General features: G+C 42.8%; 3 protein-coding genes across 3 annotated transcripts in view; 1 reads left to right on the top strand and 2 right to left on the bottom strand.

Moving 5' to 3' along the window:
• stard13b (StAR related lipid transfer domain containing 13b) overlaps positions 1 to 7251 on the bottom strand; it is a 75214-nt gene extending 67963 nt beyond the window's left edge. The window contains exons 1-2 of the mRNA XM_086216545.1: positions 7169 to 7251; positions 1528 to 1634 (exon numbers count right to left, since the gene is read on the bottom strand). The gene's annotated coding sequence lies outside the window, so the exon portion shown is untranslated. The remainder of the gene's footprint in view (positions 1 to 1527; positions 1635 to 7168) is intronic.
• Positions 7252 to 9173: 1922 nt separating this feature from the next.
• On the top strand, positions 9174 to 12182 carry hdac12 (histone deacetylase 12). Its single transcript, XM_086216550.1, has 8 exons — positions 9174 to 9370; positions 9469 to 9612; positions 10309 to 10468; positions 10550 to 10740; positions 10836 to 10986; positions 11115 to 11231; positions 11307 to 11449; positions 11528 to 12182. The coding sequence occupies exons 1-8, from the start codon at positions 9290 to 9292 to the stop codon at positions 11549 to 11551; spliced, it is 1011 nt and encodes a 336-aa protein (XP_086072676.1). The 5' UTR covers positions 9174 to 9289; the 3' UTR covers positions 11552 to 12182.
• A 215-nt stretch (positions 12183 to 12397) lies between these two features.
• trmt9b (tRNA methyltransferase 9B) lies at positions 12398 to 20360 on the bottom strand. Its single transcript, XM_086216549.1, has 4 exons — positions 20089 to 20360; positions 15845 to 16026; positions 15512 to 15685; positions 12398 to 14756 (listed from the first exon to the last, which is right to left on the bottom strand). Exons 2-4 carry the CDS (start codon positions 15999 to 16001, stop codon positions 13831 to 13833), a joined length of 1257 nt encoding a protein of 418 aa, XP_086072675.1. The 5' UTR covers positions 16002 to 16026; positions 20089 to 20360; the 3' UTR covers positions 12398 to 13830.

A 20360-nucleotide genomic window follows, 5' to 3' on the forward strand; every position in this document is an offset into this window, starting at 1 on the left:
GAGTCTGATCAGAGAGAGAGAGCAGAGCTGAGAGCTGGCCCTTTAAGAACCCCTCCCCCACTGCTCTGTCTCTGATCTGTGCTAGAGTGGAGAGAGAGGAGGATCAACAGAATTATAGTGTGGAAAAGTGGAATAAGTCGGCATACGTTGGTCAAGAGTGACACATAATACCATATTTTTGTAGGGATTTTTGTCAGGAATCCATTGGTGTGTTTGTTAAAGCTGTGGGATGTATGGTGTAGACGTGATAAGCGTTTGTTTGACAGTATGTACCCTGAGAGGACACGGTCTCCCCATAGGCTTCCATTGTAAGCGTAAAATGAGTGTCCCCGACTTTAAGGGCTTGTAAAATGGACAGCGAGTGAGTTATTACAAAGTTTTTAAAGACTTTTGAAGAGCAGAGTTGGGAAATTAATGTGTGTAAGTTTGGAAGCGATACCATTAAAGCCGTAGGAGGAGATAGATTTTGTTCACGGAGTAAAAAAAGTCCTAATTTTGACAGTTTTGTCCCATTTGTGGACATTCTGTTGTAGATAGGTGAGGGGTCAGTGTGTATGAATTTTGCGTCTTCATGAGACGAGTCCAAGGGTGTTGGTCCCATGTTTGTGGGACATTCGTGGGAGGAGTTATAGCGCTCCAAATTATCTGTAAATTATGTTTTAGTTGTGTGGCTCCGTGGGTGGCGCTATAGACTTTTTAGTTTAGTTTTTTTTTTTTAGAATAGTGAGTGTGTCGCCAGACCGGAGAAGTGTGCCGAATTTCAGGGAATTTTATGCATGTTCAGGGGGTGAAATCACATTATGCACGTTATGCGCATATTGCGCACGCTCCTTAACAGCAAGAACAGTCTAGTACCAGGTTTTGAATGGGTGTGTATGGCCGAGGTGCCTCATGGGTGTTGGGGGGGGCTGGGACACTGTTTAGTGTGTGTTTTTAGTGCTGCTAAGATGTTGCTCTGCCGAGCAAACATATTAGGGTCTTCGCCTGAAGTACCTTCAGGCTCAGGCCCTAATATTGATTTTTTTTCTGACTCTCAGGAGACCCGCAACTTCATACAATATGAAATCCTTGACTCCGCATTTACTGTTTCAAAATCAGATATTGGCAAACTAAGCGTGAGTAACATACTGAAATGGTATGATCGAGTGCATTCATTTAAACCAATCTTTCATGTTGTACTCGCTGTGCCTCTGACTGGAATACAGCTCGCCGATTCGCTGATAGAGTCTGTAGAGAAACACACTCTGTGCTGTCATGTCTCCTCTCTCCCCCCTCCTCCTATCAGCAATATCAACACGCCTGTCAAGACGGAGTAGACGTACTGAAGTGTCTGTGTTCCTCACATGGCACTGAGAGATTAAAGTGAGTGCAGGAGAATGAAGCCAGCTGTGTTGCTGGAACTTGTGGCCGTACGGTTGCAGGTTTGCATGCCAGCAGGAATGTTATCATGCAGATCAACACTGAAGACTGACAGAGTTAAACTGGATCGACAAATATTACGCTAACTTGTATCTGCTCTGCAAATACCTTGTTAGAAACCACAGCATGTAGCGTTCACGTCAAAGGGTGGTGTTTTTCCAGGCTTCATGATAACGTTGCATGCAGCACGATTATGTAACCAGAACTGTACCCAGCTGTGGAAAAACAGACAATACAATACAAAACAAACACCGTTAGAAAACATTCCAGCAATACCAGCGTCTCAGTATCTCTGCTGCTTTTCAACTGCCCTGAGGATTCACAGCATACCACAGACCGTAGGCAGATGTTGCGCATGATGACTTCCCTCTGCAGTCTCATTTTGTCGCTATCTCCACAGTTGAGCAAATCATTTCATGGTTGTACTGTTCCCGGGGATAATGACTTGTTATGCATTCTGGTCACAAATAGAGTGATATTTTTAGTGTTTGAAACATGTTTTCATAGATAGTTGCTACAACCAGTGAGCTAACTATCAAATGTGGGATCAGAATGAGGTAGCGTGGTGAAAATTCACTATATTTATATGTACTTTCTGACAGAGCTGGAGGGATTTTCAGCTGTGAATTGACTGTCTTTATTAAAGTCCAGATTCAGATCCTGCATTCTGTACTGCCTTTAACTCCAGGATAATATATTGTTGTAAATTGGAGTGTGCAGTACAGAGCTATTTTACGTAATGCAGCTGCGCTCTCTTGCATATCTGAGAAATGATTGGTTATATATATTTTTTTATATTTATACAGGTGCACAGGCTATCTTCTGATAAGCTGCTCAAGTATCAGTGTAAGGATAAGTACAGTATTGCAAACTCAAGCGCCTGCCCAACTGAACAGAAACTGCCTTCGTTTCAATTTCAATTTGCTGTCCTCCAACTGGAGACCCTACATCTACTTCACACACATTCATAGTAATTCAGTTAAGAAGTTTTCACAAACAACAAATTAGCGACAACGACAGGGTTAAGAGGGAAAACAACAGCTTGGAAGAGCAACAGAGTACAGAACTAAGCTGAATTTGCAAACTGCTAATGCTAAGGTGAAAATAAAAGTAACATGAGCATGGAATGTGTGGAGAAAAGTGTCACATATGAAAGTGCAAATCAGTGTCTGAGCTGTACTGCACTGTGACTGATGTGCAGAACGTCTCTCAGCTCCCTGCTAAAACGTATCATCTGCTGTGGATCTTAATAGCTCCTGGGAAAGAGGAAGAAATGTGACATTCCTAAACATTCTGGACACCATAAAGAATCATGGGAGCCCCAAATCCCCTGTAATAGCAGAGAGATTTGGTTTTCCCAACATGGACCAGTCTTGAGAGGAAAGCACCCTGGAAAATATAGATGGATTGTCCTGAATTGCTCTGTTCTGTGAATTCAGAGCAGGACTTTCCGGTGCGTTGCGTGACAGGGTGCATTACGAAAGTATTCAGAAAGAGATCTAACTGCAAAAAAAAAGTTGGTTGAAGGACAAAAATAACAGAATATGTAATAATTCAGGGTACATAAAGCCAGTGTGCGGACAAGATTTAAGTCAGCAGAAAGCTAAACATGTGCACAATATCACCGAATGTGAGCGTGGATCGGAATCAGAGCCAAGTGAAGCGGCTAACTGGGAATTACACAGAGCGAGACAGAAAAATGATTTGTATCCACACAAATGTGTCTGGGGTAAAATTAAACATGGAGCTAGACACAGAATCAGGAATCACAGCAGCCTGAGCCAGTGGTTCTTAACATTTTTCATTTGTGCCTGTCTAGAATAAGTCAACTGGGAAAAGCTCCAAACTGTTAAAAATATCTTGAATTTTAACATGAGCATATTACTGAGATAACTGGGTCTTTAAATATGTAAAAACTGGGGGTTGGGGAGCATGGTCCTGGAGGTAGAGTCGTCGCTTCATTCTCCACAGCAGAATGTAGAAAACTGTTTATTCATGTCAAGTATAAATTTCTATTCATTTTACGTTATTTCACACTAGAAATTAAACACTGGGTTGAGAATAAATGCCCTAAGCTACAGCCGCTACAAACCCCACTGGTGCTTTTGAAAGCGAAACGGCTCTAAAAGCAAACTAAAAGTGACATAGAGTGAGGAAATCAGCTGGACTCTGCCCATTGTCCTTGTGAACAGGAAGAGCAAGCAAGGTCTTTGCTGTACATACATGACAGTCGTTGACAAGTCAGTCAGGAAGCTGCGGAGAACTCCCCCGGGAACACACCTTTATGATATTGAATTCACGGGTATCAGTATGCTTGACATGACCGCCTTCTGTCAGCAAGAGAGGAGGAAAAGACTTCATCCTCCAATTCTGCAGAAATATCTGAACACTATCGTTGTTCAATGAAATCTTAACTAAGAGCAGTGTGGACAGTCTAAGACATTTAAATAAAAGCAGATGCCACCACAAACACTGACTAAAACAACTGCAGTTCGTCTCTTCAGCGTGCTTGTGAGGACCTGAGTGAATCAGAGGGATGTTGTTTTTTTGATTTTTTTTAAACTTATTTTTGTCCAGTTGAAATTTACCTGATGTTCACAAAAGATTTTCATGTCACTCATTGTTTTATTTTACAATGAATCTTACTGATATTGTCATGACGCCTCATTTTTGTAGCATTTAGTGACTCCAGAACACCGATGAGGAGGAGCGAGAGGGTAAAATGACTGCTTTAGGCTCAGCACTACAAAGACAGCATTCATATCAACAAATGTGGAGGTTGTTCTATTGATAGGTAAATGTTTTTTCCTCTGATCTTGATTGAAATATAGATATGAAAGCCTTATCCATCTTGAGCATCAAATTCTCTCCCTGAAGCATCATTCTCTCCCGGTCAGACAATGAACGCAGCACGACATCCAGCTCTTCTCTTCTCTTTTCCTGCATTGTTATCTGAAGCGCACAATCAGATTTTGGCGTGTGGGAGGAAGAAAGAGTACCGGGAGAGAACCCACGCAGACACAGGCCCAACACAGAAAGGCCGGCAGATTCGAACCCAGGACCTTCTTTCTATGAGAAGACAGTGCTAACAACTACATCAGGATGCTGCCTAACCCCCTAACCAAGAAGAAATACTACAAATGTATGCAATGATGTCACTTTCATCAAATGTAGTATCAACAAAAACGCTTAACACATCTATGCCCTCCGTCTGAGTGGAGTTTCTCCGTGAAAGTATCAATGATTTAGAAGGGCTTGAGGGTGCAAGAGGAAATGTGAACATTTCTGAATTGTCAATGACTCGAATGAGGAAAAAAAATAATTGTAGAAAACTTGGAATATTTTGGAAAGTTCGAAGCGTAAGATTTAGTAAAGTAACAACGGGAATGTTCTGAATTTTCTGAAAGTTTTAATGTTTGAATGGAATTCCTACATTGAAAATTGCGGGAGAAATGCTTTCGGCATTCACACCAATTAATTCAGTCCAACAACAACCCCTGTCCTCACCTGCTGCAACACGCTCTGCCAGCTATCACAATCAACCAGCGAATTCCTTCCGCTCCGAGCTGTGAGGTGGAGGGTGAGGACGGGGGGGATTGCGGGCTCGATGTCGAGATTGTGTCGTTGTGTAATTGACAGGTATGCTTGAATCCAGTGTCTGATGCAACCCCTTCACCCAGCCCCTCCACGGTGGTTAGACAACAAACATGTATGCTTCCAGAAACGTGAAAAAACATGCCAAGCTGACAGGACTTTTCAGAGATGACAGGTTATTCATTTGGATAAACATACAGTTTGCGCAGGACTAAATTGATCCCCTTCACGTGTGAGTCACATTTATGACCAATGTCTTTTGAATGCGTCAGATGAGTAAACTTAAGTGCTACCGTCAAAGCGAGAATGATGACCTATTAGCTGATTTGCCTTTAATTTATGACAAAACAACAAAATCTGCAGCTCAGACAACTTCAAAGTCCACCTGCTTTCATTTTCCCCCAGCGACAGCAAAGCACTTGTCAGTTTTCTATTTAGCGTTTGCCAAGAATGAGATGTAGCGCAGCATGCCCTGAAAACAGTTGCCCCGAAGCACAGCTGACTGTCAGCTGCAGTTTCTCTTTCACCCCTGCAAAATAACAAAACAGGATCTTTTCTGTGTGTTGAATACTTTTCTGAATGCAAAACCTTTTCCAATATTCTCCGAAACATTTTAAAGAAGCTTTTTAGTTGTTCTTTGTAGATTTCTGTGAAAGATATAAATGAATTTGCAGGCTCTTGGCTGATACTTGACTCCTATGATTCATCACACTGAACATCAAGCCCATACCTTTCATCTGTATTACATTATCATTGCATTGCACAGCTCAGCTGAGCCTGTGAGTCAAAACTTACCTTTAAACGGGTACATTGATGGATTACACAACTCTGTTTTCAAGTCATGTCAAGGCTACAGAAACAAGATACCTAGACCAGTAGAAAAGGTAGATTTGGGATTTTAAATCTGAGTAGAACAGTTTTCAGTGCCAGTGAAGTGCATTTAGCTTCAATTTACACAAACCAACATAAACCATAATTCAAAGAATGTAAAAGCTGAGCAGGAACTCTGTGAGTTAATGAAAATCATCACAAGGTTAACAAGGGTTCAGCCTTTTGAATGTATGGAAATGAACTGGACTTTGGTGTTCCAGTCAAAGGTGCTCATGGATATTGGGTCCTCTGCTGCGTGGCTGAATGCATGGAACAAGCCGGGACTGATATGATGTATCAGACTATGAACAGGATGGAGGCAGACTACGCTACAGGAGTGATTCACTGAATCGGATTTGAACAAGACTGCAGCCTGTACTAGAGGGCACTTGGAACATGTATGCCAAAGTGACATATGCACAACCCAATCTTTTTGCAACAATATGTCAAACTGAACTATCCGAAAAGTTACTGGCTTCTTCAATAGAACCATGCTACACCCCTCTACCAAGTTTTGGCGAAAACTGGCTGTATAGTTTTTGCATAACCCTGCTGGCAAACTCCAGCGATCACCCTTACTTCCTTGGAGGAGGTAATGAACACTTCTATCCAACCTGGACATCAAAATGCATAATAAATCACTCCTGTATCAGTAATCTTGTACAAGTTACGCTAGAATGTCAATGTAGCAGAATGTGTATGTTATCACGACTAGAGAAGCTGGTGCCAAGTATCAAAAATATCTGAAAGGGGACAATTTACACGTATCAACTCAAACGAATCAATACAGTGAGAGGAGACGACCTGCCCAGTAAAACTGAACAATCTTTTTGTCCAGCGGTACTGATGTCGTTCCCCTTCTTCACCTTCTCCTGTCCCCATTTGAGAAGCCTAGAGACTGAATCCAGTAATTGATTTTACTCTTTAATCTTCTCTCTGTATTACGAAGAGATTTCTGCTCTGCACCTGCGGCCAAGACTTTTCTTATCTGCACTATGAGTACACTAGCCCCTCCCAGTGGGGGTTGTGTTAATCCCTATCCACTGAACACTTTATACACACGCATGCACTCATGGGACAACACCACAGTCAACAGCACATCAGACAGTGCCTTAAGCTGCCTGACAGCAATCGAAAACAAACAGATGGAAAGCAGTAACCAGCCACAAAATCAGGAAATCAAAGATAAAGCACTTATAAAAGAACAAAAACTGATCATGGCATGAAAAAGTAAAGCAACTAAATACACCAGGTCGAGGAAAAAAGTTTGGACCATTTTACTTACTCTTTTGCAGAAGATCTTCCTGGCTGAGAGGTTCACGTGATGTCAGTGTGACACCATAAATGTTGTCTGCCACTGGGATTCTTTTCAGCCACATCATGTTATAGCGTTGCGGGGGGGGGGGGGGGGGGGGGGTGTGACAGATGCAGAGGAGGACGGAGGAGATGGGTGTTAACATGTGGTACAGACAAATGCTCCAAAATCTGGCGAGAAAGAAAAAAAACTTTCTCATATATGTGGAAATGTAGTGTTGATACATTTGTTATGTTGTAATGAAGCTGAAAGGTAAAAATATAAAAAAGAACATTTGAGGACAGTATTTCCACAATTGCTGGTTTTGAATGCAGAAAGATTTAATCACAAAACAAAAGCTAGCAAAACGGAGCATTCAGTCAGGTGTATAAGTGTGTGTGCATCTAAACCACTGTGTCAGACTAAGCTCGATGAGGAATCGGACTAATTGCTTGAACAGATGCAGCTCGCCAGGCTTTGAATTAGAGATCTGAACTCTCAAACACAAAGCATAATCTCTGTCAAAAAGGGCGTTGAATATCCAACGATATATCAGTTGCATATACTCAAGAAATATCAATGAGAACATGTTTGATTTGAAATATTAGATTCGATTAGAAAGAACGCAGGTTGAAGGCTAAATTATGTGAAAAAAGAGAATATTAAATTGGAACTCTGCTAGACCAATGAACACCAATCTTCTCAATAATGTCCGTCCTAATTTCACTTGGTGTTTTGATGCTGATGGAGGAGAGCACTGTCTCACGTGTTCATCTAAAATCTCCCAGAGGTGTTCATTTGGTTTGACTGTGGAGGTTGAAGCGAATGAATCATAATTCTCCTCATCAACCTCGTGACCTATAGATAGAGGCAAGAAATCTTCTCCCACCAGGAAAGAAATGAGTTATCAGGAATCCGATGAGGATGCTTTGCAATGACCCTTCCTGCAAAGGGGACAAGTGGACCCACATGACGTCAGTTAAATCCCCTTGGCAGCATATAACAGAGCCACCAGATCCCCTCGCTTTTGGGGTCAAGCCTCTAGGCCTGTACTGTTCTCCTGATGGATGCCACACACAATGACATGAGTCAGAGGATGACTCAGATCATTATTTTCCATGAAAAAGTACAGGCTGCATATGCATTCATCTTTGCGATGAGGGTTTATGTACTGCAGCACGGCTATAGTACCCCTGTCTGTGAGTGGCTCTTGAGATATTGTCATCACAAGCAATCAAATGTGCAGTCTTGTTTTGACGGTGGTGGTGGAGGAGGACTCCGTGTTACACATTAGTCACCAGTCCATCACTCCGCCATCGGAGTTCACGTGGGTTGAAACCTGCTGACAGCAAATGTCAAAGCAAGTGCATAAGATTATATAAATGTCAACGTTTCAGTACAGGATTACTTGTTAATATTTTCAGTTACACTGACCCTTCTATCAACAAATGCCACATTAAAAATGGGAGGCTTGGTATTAATTTGGAATAACTTTAAACAGCTCTAATATTGCAAAAATCAATGTCATAGAGGAGATAACATGTACAGTATATACTATACAACCACGGTATACAGAGAAGCTGCTCCTGTTGTAGTTGCATAATGACTGAATTTATCATTTCCCTATACATTCAAAGATAAATGAAAAAAAAACATATGTTCAAACATTATTTAAGGTCAAATTGATTTACTGAAAGTCTTTGATCATGAATTTTATGATTATAAAATTACGTAGTTGTAGGGAAGGGTCTCTGCAGAAACAATACAAATTTATTTGGATTATCTTAATTCTGTTCGCACAGCTTATAATTTTTTTGTAAATATTCTATGTCACTTGACCTCATAGGGAGATGAAAGCAGAACATCTCTGATTCTAAAAAAAAAAATTGTAACTATCACGCCGCCGTGTATCAGGCATTCATCGTCATCCCTGAAGATCAGCATGCAGTTCCACTCCATGACAGTAGGTGGTAGCATAGCCAAAAGGGGACAGATTCCTCAGCCGAACATCCGTCAACAAACAGGACGCTTCAGTCTTGTTGCACAACGTTGAACCGCAGATTCCAGTGTTATATCATTGATGATCATTTGGGATTTTTGACAGTCAGAGAAATGACTTGTATTAAACAAATATTTACTAAAAAGCCACGGATAAAACTCGTCACTATCCGCAGATTTTTTCACGCCGAACTTGTAAGAACAATATATGTATATATTTTTTCGTGAAATATTTCACATTTTTCGCCTGTACTTTCTGTCATATTAACCGTTTACTGACCTTCACCTCACAGGTAAGACATGAATCCCCCGGTCTTCCGATAGTTCATCACAGCAAGTATGTGTGTGACCTCCCGGAGAACCACCGCTTCCCAATGGCCAAGTTCCCCCGGGTGTTGCACTTTCTGATCAAGGACCAAGTAATCACCGAGAAACAGGTCAGTTATACGCTGATATCCTCAATAAAAAAACGTTTTCTCACATTTATCTGTTGCATTTAAACATCTGTATATCATTTACCTCAAGGAAGGTTTGACTGACATTGTTTTTTTTAACCACTTATTAACTTAATTAATTGCTCACACATGAGTTTTTTTTTTCTTCCAACCTTTATTGAACAGCTTCAGCAAACGACACTGACAATAGAACCAGAAAAGTGTGTATTATTGAGGAAAAGTTAGTTTTGCAGATGTGGCTTTACCTCATAAATATATTAATAATGGCATGGCAATATATCACAGGTGAAAAATATATGTGTACATTTGAATGCTTCCAACTAAAGGGGTAGGGAATAAAATCCGATCCTATGGATAAATGGAAGTATCACTCTAATTCCACCTGAATCCTATACTTAATTATTCAGTGCTGCAAAATACCATTTTGTTGATGGCACTAGTCGAGCATCAGATCAGGTCCAAAACCTAAACCATATTTCCTCAAACTCATCCAACCAAACATCATTTTAAAGGATCCACACTATTTTGAGTTATCCTGCTTACAGACAAACCAAATAATTCTCGGTGGAGGTAACAACAGCTAGACAATAGTGGAGCAGCATTTGAAGGACTACTATTCATCGTAACATTGGAAACCATACCCTCATACTTTCCCGTGTGTTTCTGTTCTCACAGTAGGTGTGGGCACCTGACATTGCGTCGAAAGATTTACTGCGTTGTGTGCACACTGAGGAATACTTGAAAAACTTCATAAATGGTACGATAAATGAGCAGGAGCAGAGGAGAACAGGCTTCCCTTGGAGTGAAGGCATAGTGCGGCGCTGTCGATATGAAACAGGTGAGAGGAGCAGCTAATGTCTCTTGCGGAGGTGATAGCAGCAACTCTGTCAGAAGTGTTAACCGTCTTTCTTTTTGACAGGTGGCACAGTTCTAGCGGCTGAAGTAGCGCTGCAGAGGGGTCTGGCCTGCAGTACAGCAGGAGGAACCCATCATGCTTTTCCAAGCTACGGTTCAGGGTTTTGTCTGCTTAATGATTTAGCGGTTGCAGCCAGATACCTGTTGGACTTCCACAGGAGGAAAGTTCTGATTGTGGATCTCGATGTGCATCAGGTAGAGTGAACACGCTAACTGCCTGTAAATCTTGTGAGGTGACATTGTCCTTTTCTCATGGATCAACACTTGCTTCTTTCCTGTGGATCCAACAGGGTGACGGTACTGCTTTCATTTTTAAAGAGGAGCCAAGTGTGTTTACATTCTCAGTGCACTGTGGGAAAAACTTCCCGCTCCGTAAACAACAGAGCGACCTCGATATCAGCGTGGAAGATGGACTGGAAGACGAGGCATATCTCTCCACAGGCATGTCAGCCTTAGGCATAAGTGAAATACTGCTGAACCCCTATAGTGTCAATCAGTCCCTCAAATCTCAATCCAGATCCCCGTTCTCTCATTTTTTATTTGAATACCAAAACTGTGGATCTCAACAGTTGAGGCACACCTCCCCTGGATGCTGGAGACATTTCGTCCAGACCTGGTCCTGTATGATGCAGGTGTTGACCCTCACTGGGAAGATGAACTCGGGAGACTTCGTCTGACTGACCAAGGTGAGCTTCAGTCGGACAAATATCTTCACCAGCAGATAGTTCAGAGACATCTGAATGACCTTTAGCATCTCCTAGGGTTGTACCAGAGAGATCTCTATGTGATGAAGACTGTGGTGAGCAGAGGCGTCCCTGTCGCCACCGTTATCGGAGGAGGATACTCCAGGGACATCGACAAACTGGCCCTCAGGCACTCCATCGTCCACAGAGCAGCAACTCAGGTACGTGATGCTGAATTCCACTTGTGCATACAGTTGTATTTCAACTACTGGTTTAAGAATAATTTCTTCATGTTTCAGGTTTGGAAGGAGTGTGGGATGTAAAGATCACAGGTCTGATGACAGCCCTGATCACAGTCCCACCGCAGCTGTTAACTGTATTTATGTTTAAGAACGAGTGAATTGTGTTCTTCTAACCAAGGTACCTGCTATAGACAACACATCTGCTTGTTGAATATTACCTGAATTATGTAATGAGCACATCGATACCTCCCACTGTTAACCTGGGTGACCTTTTAACTTGAACATGTTAGCTAAAACAATAGCCATCATCAGTGTTTGGACACAACTGTATTCAGAATACCTTGTTTGAATAGACTGCAAACAGCAAAAGGAAAATTTTGACCTCTTAAAAGGTTCCAGAACTGTCCTGGACAATACCCATGATGTTGCAAACCCTGCTCTCAGGCCCATTTCATCATCCATAATCCCAGAGAGCAGAGAAGATTCACAGCTCCATCAATCAGTGTGAAGACAGACCTCAGATGCCAGACTATCTACACACACCCTTATTAACCCTTCATACTCAACCACAGGAAGGAAAAAAAAACACACACACACACACACTTTTGGCTGGGACAGCAAAACCTTTCAACTTTGGAGTGGAAGATTCAAATCAAGTCTCTGAGCATTATGATGTCAAAGTGAACCGTCCAGGAGGGAGGTCCGGAGGGAGGGAGGGAGGGATGTCTTACTGTAGATCATCTGAAGTGAAGTGTTGGTCACTGTGAGACTGTCAGTGATTCTGTGTTGTGTGGCGCATCTGTGGATGTACATCAGGCCGCTCACAACCTGCTAGCTACCTCCTGGTCTGTCTATAACTATGACTAATAAACACTCAGCTGCTGATTCATACCACGTGGTTGTCAATCAATAAAGAAAATACAACAATCCTCATGAACGAAAACAAACAAAAAAAATATTTAATCAAGGACAAGTCAAACTATTTCCATCAAGTCACAAAAGACAGTTAAGTACCAGTGTCACCTCAAAGCAAATGCAGTTGGTCCACACAGACTGGACTGACGGGTGTGCACCTTCCTTGGCACAATGTGTACACATAACCAGTAAGTTTCAAGTTTCACATATTTCATGTCATTAGCTGACACCAAAGCAGCGACGGTACAGTGCAATGTTTATTCACAGTATGTGAGGCAGTTGATTGGCTGAAACATACGAGTGGAATATTCAGCTTGTTACTTGGAACATCAGACAATTATCACAGACTGGAAATACGATTAAACATGGAAAACAACAAGCGAACGGTACGAATGTTCCGGGGGCTATTCTGTACAACTTTTAAGCTCTTCTTATAGTAGTGTTGAGATAGATTACACATGAGCAGTTCACAGAAAGTTCCACCAAAGCCACATAATGTTTAAGGAACATGCAGCTGTAAAAATGCACAGACACGACGTGTTAAGTAGAACGTTTTCTGCTGTAAACGGACTAAACAGTTTAAGAGCGGAAGGAAGAGCATAAGTTAGCCTCACACACTCTTCTTTGGCTAGTACTACAAGTTAGGGAAGAGAGAAATGCAGCTTTAAAAAGCTTCAAAGTGAGAAGTGTCACTGACACACACAAAAAAATATCAGCTAAAAGAGCAGACTGGATATCTGGATACTGCTTGTTAGTTTGTTGTACTCACATGGCATAAATACTTGTAAAATGTAGTATGTGTACAGTAATTGTCTTTGAACATGTGCGTCCTCCAGTGCTGGCATTTACAGTCGACAGGGTTCACAGGGTCAAGAAAAACCTGGAAAAGTAATGGAATATGAAAACGGCACTTTCCAGGCCTGGGAAATTTTTGAAAGATTAAAAAAAAAAAAGAAAAAAAAAAGCCAAAACATTTTGGAAAAGTCTTGGAAATTTGCTGAATTAGATAAGAGATGGGTCAGATAGACGGGATATTTACTTCAATACAGCTCAACAGTGATTTTAGTTAAATACACACAGCTACGACTTGGATTATTTTTAATTTGTAAAATGGCTGTTTATGAAAATGTATGTGTTGCTTTTGAAAAGTCAAGGTAGTGTATTGGTAAAAATGTATATGAATCATGCATCCGACTTATTATAAATTCTATAAAAACAGGTCCAGGACTAGCAAAAATTTAAAAGATCATAAAAAATGTTTAAAGTAGTCGACTGTTAGAGCGGTGGAGAATTTTCGTTGAGTGTTGTAACCTCAAAAATGTGAGTATAGGCTTGATTTATACACCACAGCTCTTGGAATGCAGTGCTAATGAAATGTGTGATTCAGAGCCAAAATGTCAGGCAGATGCCACGCAAACTAAAATAAGTTAAAAACACATTTTACATCACTGAACCTTCTCAGCCACTACACACCAATTGGCATGATCAAAGTAGATTTGTTTGACATGAAGCTCCTTGACGTGGCTCCTAATCAACTCTGCCAGCTCCCCCTCCCTGAAGACGTGGTAGTACCTTAGGCAGGAGCCTTCTACCTGCCTCTTGCTCCCCTGAGGGCTCTCTGTGCTTTCCTGTGGCTCTCCTCCTTCTGGTCCTCTGACGCTTTGCTCTCCAGATGGCCTCAGATGTTCCGTCTGGAACGGGACGAGATCCGGCAGAGCCAGAGAACCGCACTCCTGCATCAGCGATACAGAGACGCTCTGGTTCTCTGTGCCGTTCGAGGTGTTGTTGTCGCCTCCAGAATCTTTTTGCTCCTTGTGCAGATCTGTGACCGAATCGAAGACGTCCTCCTCTGATCCGATCACAGACGGAGGAGAAAAAAAGCTGGAGACCTGCTTGATGAGACCTCGTCCTCTCCCACGGTGGACTGTCTTATTCCCCTCATTTTCCCCAGTGGGCAATAAAGTGCTGAGGTCTCTGGAGGACGACCGAGAGATGGCTAAGCTTCCGAAGTCGAACACAGAATCCAGAGACCTGGAAAAGAACCATAGTCTCTGCGTGGTCTGCTGCGGCGTGTTGCAGGTTAGCGTGTCTTCGTCGGCTACTGAGGATGTGCTTCTGACCTTCCTGTGCTTGTCAGTGTTGTCTATGGCTTCGCTCACACTCTGTGCTGTGGCCCTTTGTCTGGGCTTAAAAGTGGAGGGTAGGTAAGGGTTGGGGTTCCAGGGAACGAAGATGTCCTGCTTCTCAAATTTACGACGCTTCTGCTCCATGGCCCACACATAGATCATGATGCGTCCCCCCACTCTTAGGGTACGGGCCATCTCTTTTATTGCTCGGATACGACGTTCTTTGGTGGACAAATGATGGATGACTGTGACAAAAACAGTAATTTGTCAGAGGTTAAAAGGACGGTTAAAGACATTTATTGATTTATGATATATTGCATTCAGTACCAGCAGTCTCAAATACTCATTATGTCCTCTGAATGGCTTCACAATAAAAATACGCTGGCTCATATCAGGTGAGGGAAGGACAGACGTTATAGAATAGAACACTCCAGGTTCTCAAGGCAAAGGAACACAGTAACACAGTAGCTTTCATTCTTTTGTTGAAAGACATGAATCTGCTTTAACTCGGATTTTTTTCTTGTCACACCATGTCCTCTGTTATTTGAGCTGTTCTGCACGCTTTAACAACGCGCAACGTCCTTTACATACTGCACTCCAAGCAACTGCTGAAACACCACCGCAGCATTCAGGCATGAGTGTTTTGACCATTTAGTCAGTGAGCCCCAGACTTGTTTTCAAATCCAGCAAAGCAGCACACGGCAAACTAAGACTCGCTCACAAATTCAGCAGTGTTTTGCACTTGACTCAATACCAGACATCTACTTTATAAATCAACAATATGCAAGTATTTCGTTAAGACACGGAGGCAAAACCAGAAGCAGCAGTAAGTTCATCTGTATTTACGACTAAATGGTGAAATGGCAGTCTGGGGCTTCAGAGTGCATTTCTATTCATTATCATGAATTTGTTTAATTTGAGGTAAGTGGAGGCTTTCGTCTATACAGAATAAGTTATTGCTGCTGTGTTGGAGGTATGAATAATGCAGCATGTCCACTACCTGCAATAGAGAGCACAGCGTCGAAGCAGCCATCTCTGTAAGGCAAATGCAGCCCGTCGCACATCTGGACCTCATGTCCTTGGCTCCAAGCAGAGTCCACCAGGGGGCGACAAACATCACACCCCAGCTTGAACACCTCCTTGTTGATGTGGAGATACTTGCCATTGCCACAGCCTGTCGAGGACAAGACAGTCCAATGTTTAATCGGGAATAATTGTTGAACTGATCAAATGCAAAATTCTCTTTCCTGCTCCTTGAGGAGAGAGCAACTAGACGTATTACGGAGTGAGTCGAGGTTAGCAAGATGGAGGAACTTGCAGAGGTGACACCAACCGATGTCAGCGACAATGCTCCCCGGCTGCAGGTCCAGTAGGAACTGTCGCACCTTGGGCCAGGCTTTATACCGGCTGTCATTGAAGTAAGGAGCAATCTTGTTGTAGACGCTGTGCACATGGTCTCTCTCGAGCTGGCTGGCAGCCTCCTCCATCATGAGCAGTGGCCTCGTAGCATCATGCCTGCAGGGGAAAATGCATGTCCATGTTTATTTCCATAAGATAGAGCCATCAAGTGGCTCATATACATATGAAAACAGCAGTATGGAAGAGCAGCAGAGTCAGCACACACACAACCCTCTCTGCATGCAGGCAGCCAGAGCCTCCGCTTCGGGTTTCAAATATCTGCTACCATCTTGATCAATCAGCCGTCTCTCCTCAGGTCTCATCCACCCTGCTGCGACCCTCAAGAGGGACGGGCTGACCCTAAGCACCGTGCATTAACAGCGTCAGGCTTGATTTGCCATCGGTCTTCTTCAGTCAAATCATTGATGGGACCAGATATTAAGGTAGAAAGGCATTTCCACGGCGGCCCGTTACGATGTTTCCACAGACACAGCAATGTAAAAAGTCCAGTCCAGTGAAGGTTCCTTTAGCAAAAGACGTTCATTAGCCTGTAAAACTGTGAGCCGCTGCAGGGCTTTTACATACTATATTTCAAAAAGTGGCGGACACTGGATGATTTCAGCAGCAGCTCACATTCTAGCCGTCACGACCTTACGTGACCTTCACTGATCCCAAGGAGGATTTCAAATCGCCTGGAAAACCAAGGCTCATACAAACACGTGGCTAGAGATTGATGACATAAGTTTACGTCACGTGACTGCAGATCTAAATATCACGAGTTTTTTAAGACTTGTCAAATAAGAAAGATACGTTTCCTCCTGAGTCGCATAAGTTATTTATTTCAATTAATCTGATAGGGAACTCAGAAATGTAATGATGACAAACAAACACAAATTTTGCGGGGTTTTTGTTTTGTTTTTTTTGCCTGATGACAAATTACAGACACAGAAAGTAAACCTGCCGAAACACACGTCATTTCATTTGTATCCAAATTACACGGTGTTGTCTCCACATGATGTACAGCGATGTAAGACATGCTGAGAGTGTATCCTCGAGGCGGAGTTCACCTTGAGGCATGCACTCTCCAGGAGCCGTCTGGTTTTATAGAGTGGGTGTCAATTTAACTCCCTTCATTATTTAACAATTGAGGGAAAACGCTATTAGACAAGAGCAAAAAAAGACCAAAAAAAAGGGTTCTTCTCTCAGATGAAGCAGTCACCTTTCGGACCTCTGACAAAAGGCATCGCTGTATGATTCAAAATCACACCAAGAACATTATCAGTCTGCTGCTGCTGCTGCTGCTGCTGCTTTGAAATCACTGATGGCCAGCGGCCAGGAGAACAACGTTGTTTCAACCGCCACTGAACAACGCGATGAGGATGTTCTGCTGCTCTTGTGATGTATTGTAGTGAGGACTAGTTCATTTGAAACTGCGTGTGATGGATGAAAGGTATCCGGGCTAAGCCATCACAGCTTGTATCATATACCACCGCTGTCACATCGCTGCCATAAATATAAGGTAACCAGCCGTTTCCTGTGAAAAGAACTGCGTGCTATTCAGTCATGAGGCGCTGGGGTTATCGAGGCCACAGAGTTTAACTGTCTTATAAAAGGGGTTTCATTACAATGGCTTTGAATTCGCTCTGTGATTATGTGTTCCTCTCATAGAGCTGCTCGTTCAGACACAATTAACACCTCTACCTACCCATTTTTGTGTCTCACAAATCCACAAAATGAGCAACGCACGCTAATGAAGCTGGTAATGCCACAGTGCACTTTGCTGATGAGGCTATTGGAGGGAAGGCTGTCAGACATTTCCCCGTCCACCTCTCCTCGGAGGCATTAGTCTGATACGTCCTTCAATGTAATACTCTCCGTTGCCCATTATCTGCATCTGCACTCCCGGTGAAGAACCTGCGCGGCACCAAATGCAAATATTTCTCTCTGCTGGATCATCTCTGTGCCACTGACAGGCTTTTGTAGTCCTCCAGTGCTAAACTCCCTGTGTGCAGCTCTCTGTCTCTCCTCAGACCTATTTCTAGACCACCATCATCTGCACCATCCCAGCCAAGTGGAAGGAAAATATCCCTTATGTAACATTGTAATCTGGCCTCCTTCAGAATTGTATGTGCTCCATTCTCCCTGAGCCCCCATCCCACCCCACCCCAGTCACCCTCGCTCACTAAATGGAGGTAGTCCTCAGCTCACATTATGTAACCGGCAGCTGGGAGGCTGCAAGCACTGCCTCTGACTGACAGCGAGAGCTAAAATAAATCAGAGGACAGGGGGAGCATCTGGCACACTGATTTCTCAAAGGTATTGGATGTTCACTGGATGAAGTGAAGACATAATCAGCCGTTAGTTTTTAATTTAGCATCCACGGTGAGTCTCATACACCTGCCCGCCGCCAAATGACTGACAGGTTTTAATATGAGGTGGCGCACAACAAACAAATCTTCCCTTTATGAGCTTTATAATGTTCGGGGTTTTATTGGATGTGTTGGAGAAAGTGGTTTTACTTTAAGAGCCAGTTTAAACTCATAGAAATGGGATGGCCAAAACAGGAGGAACCGGAGCTACACAACAGTATCGGCAGCTATTAGTTCATGTGTTTCTATGTTGTTGTTGTTGTTTGAAGCATGGACAAAATATTAATCTCATATAAATTTGTTTTTGCGCAGATAATGTCACCATTGTCACATATCAGTTATCAGCCAAATCTGTTCTCCGATATATTATTGATGCTGCGCTTCGGGGACTCATTTTAACGGTCAGATCGGAGACTGTCGTCTATTCTGTTTGACCTGGGTTGTCCTGACAAGCATTCCTGATACGTTCTCAAACAAAACTCAGGAATCGGATGGGAAGCATATTAGGAATCCAAGTCTGAACGACAGGATCAAGCAATAAAATCAACACAATAATATTTCCCCCCTAACACTGATATCGTATCCCAGTGTATCAGAAAACTGCATCCTGACCCATGGATGACACAACAGCTCAAATTCAACGTTACTTATTGGTTAGCGAGAACTTTGATGCACTTTATTTTCCAATCCGATGTCATGGCAGCTCCAGTAACAGTGTCCAGCTTTGCGATATCGTCGAATGGTTCTGACTACACATTTTGAATGAAAACAAGTTTTTTATGGATTAACAGACTGCCCAGGTGGTACCGTACACAGCAAGTTGTATTTTCAGCTCTTCAGTTTTGAGTAAATTATGTTTAGCGTCAGTGTATACTGTTATGAAATGATGCTATGGTACATAAGGCGAGCGAGCAGCCTCCACAATGACCATTAAATTAAGTCAACACCACAATCACAGAGATTCAGGGGCATTACCCAGGATTTATGACAGGGCCGTTAAATCTGCCCATGAGTTTTATGCCTTTATTTTTAACACCTCTACTGGAAACATGGCAATAAATGATCCCTGGGGTTTGACCTCAGCCTGGCGTAGATGAAATGAGTGGTGCTGTTATTATGATGGGAGAGAGCTGCAGAGTCATCCTGCCAGCCCTCATGGAACACCAGGAACCAGAGAGAACAGGTTGAACTGGGCCAGCACATCAGCCAGCTTTAGGAGGCGGGCTGAACCCTGGGGTCCTACCACCGCTCCCGCTCTCAGATGATCAGATCAGATCAGATCAGATCGATTTAATGATCTCACAATGCTGGAAATACCCATATTAAAGCAGCTCAAAAGTAAGAAAGGAAGTGAGTATTAAGAAACAATATATACATAAAGTGCTAAAACAGACACAGAAAACTAGACACAGGGTACGAATATGTCAACTTCCACGTTTTAGACGTACAAAGAGAAATATGGGTGTGTGAGAATGACATAGTGTGTGTTGTATGGATTCATGTGGAACTGGAAGGATGTGAAAGCGCAGTCTTAATGTTAATTACTGCTGTAGGACTTCCAAACTGGGTCCACTTTGTTACACCTGCACTTGTTTAATCTAGATTTGCCCAAAGTACTTAATCCCCCGTGAAATTTGTTGGAATGATGGATTGAAATCTTAATCAGAATGAATTAAATGTCGTTTTTTTTTAAAAAAAAGAAAAGAAAAAGGTATTAAACGAACAAAAATACAACCTAAATTGTATCTTTTAATAATTTACATTATAGTATCAATATTAACTGCAGCGACAAAGCAACTCCACTTCTTACCTTTCATGTGTAAACCGCCGTCCTCGATCCCCGGGTCGCTGGAGGTGAACTTCCCTCTCCGCACACGCGATCGATCGATCGATCGATCTCTACATGACCGATCTGACGTCGAGATGACAGGCACGCGCTCCACACGGCGGAACCGACCGCATTTTCGTCGTCACCGTCGCTACAGATCACATAAACCGGGAGGAAGAGCAGCCGTGCGACCGCCAGCAGTGAGCGAACTGCCGAACGTAATCAGCTCCATCCCATGGTGATCCGCCGTACAC

The sequence above is a fragment of the Aulostomus chinensis genome, chromosome 10 (genome assembly GCF_037954235.1).
Source record: "Aulostomus chinensis isolate RoL2024-O1b breed Wild chromosome 10, RoL_Achi_v1.0, whole genome shotgun sequence".
NCBI lineage: Eukaryota > Metazoa > Chordata > Actinopteri > Syngnathiformes > Aulostomidae > Aulostomus > Aulostomus chinensis.

Excerpts from the sequence above, each read along its gene's own strand:
- hdac12 (XM_086216550.1), top strand. The coding sequence starts at position 9,290 with ATGACTTGTATTAAACAAATATTTACTAAAAAGCCACGGATAAAACTC. Across the intron at positions 10,469-10,549 it reads GCGCTGTCGATATGAAACAG|GTGGCACAGTTCTAGCGGCT; the intron begins GTGAGAGGAGCA and ends TCTTTTTGACAG. Across the intron at positions 10,741-10,835 it reads TGGATCTCGATGTGCATCAG|GGTGACGGTACTGCTTTCAT; the intron begins GTAGAGTGAACA and ends TGGATCCAACAG.
- trmt9b (XM_086216549.1), bottom strand. The coding sequence starts at position 16,001 with ATGATGGAGGAGGCTGCCAGCCAGCTCGAGAGAGACCATGTGCACAGC. Across the intron at positions 15,686-15,844 it reads GAGCATTGTCGCTGACATCG|GCTGTGGCAATGGCAAGTAT; the intron begins GTTGGTGTCACC and ends TGTCCTCGACAG. Across the intron at positions 14,757-15,511 it reads CGCTGTGCTCTCTATTGCAG|TCATCCATCATTTGTCCACC; the intron begins GTAGTGGACATG and ends TTTTTGTCACAG.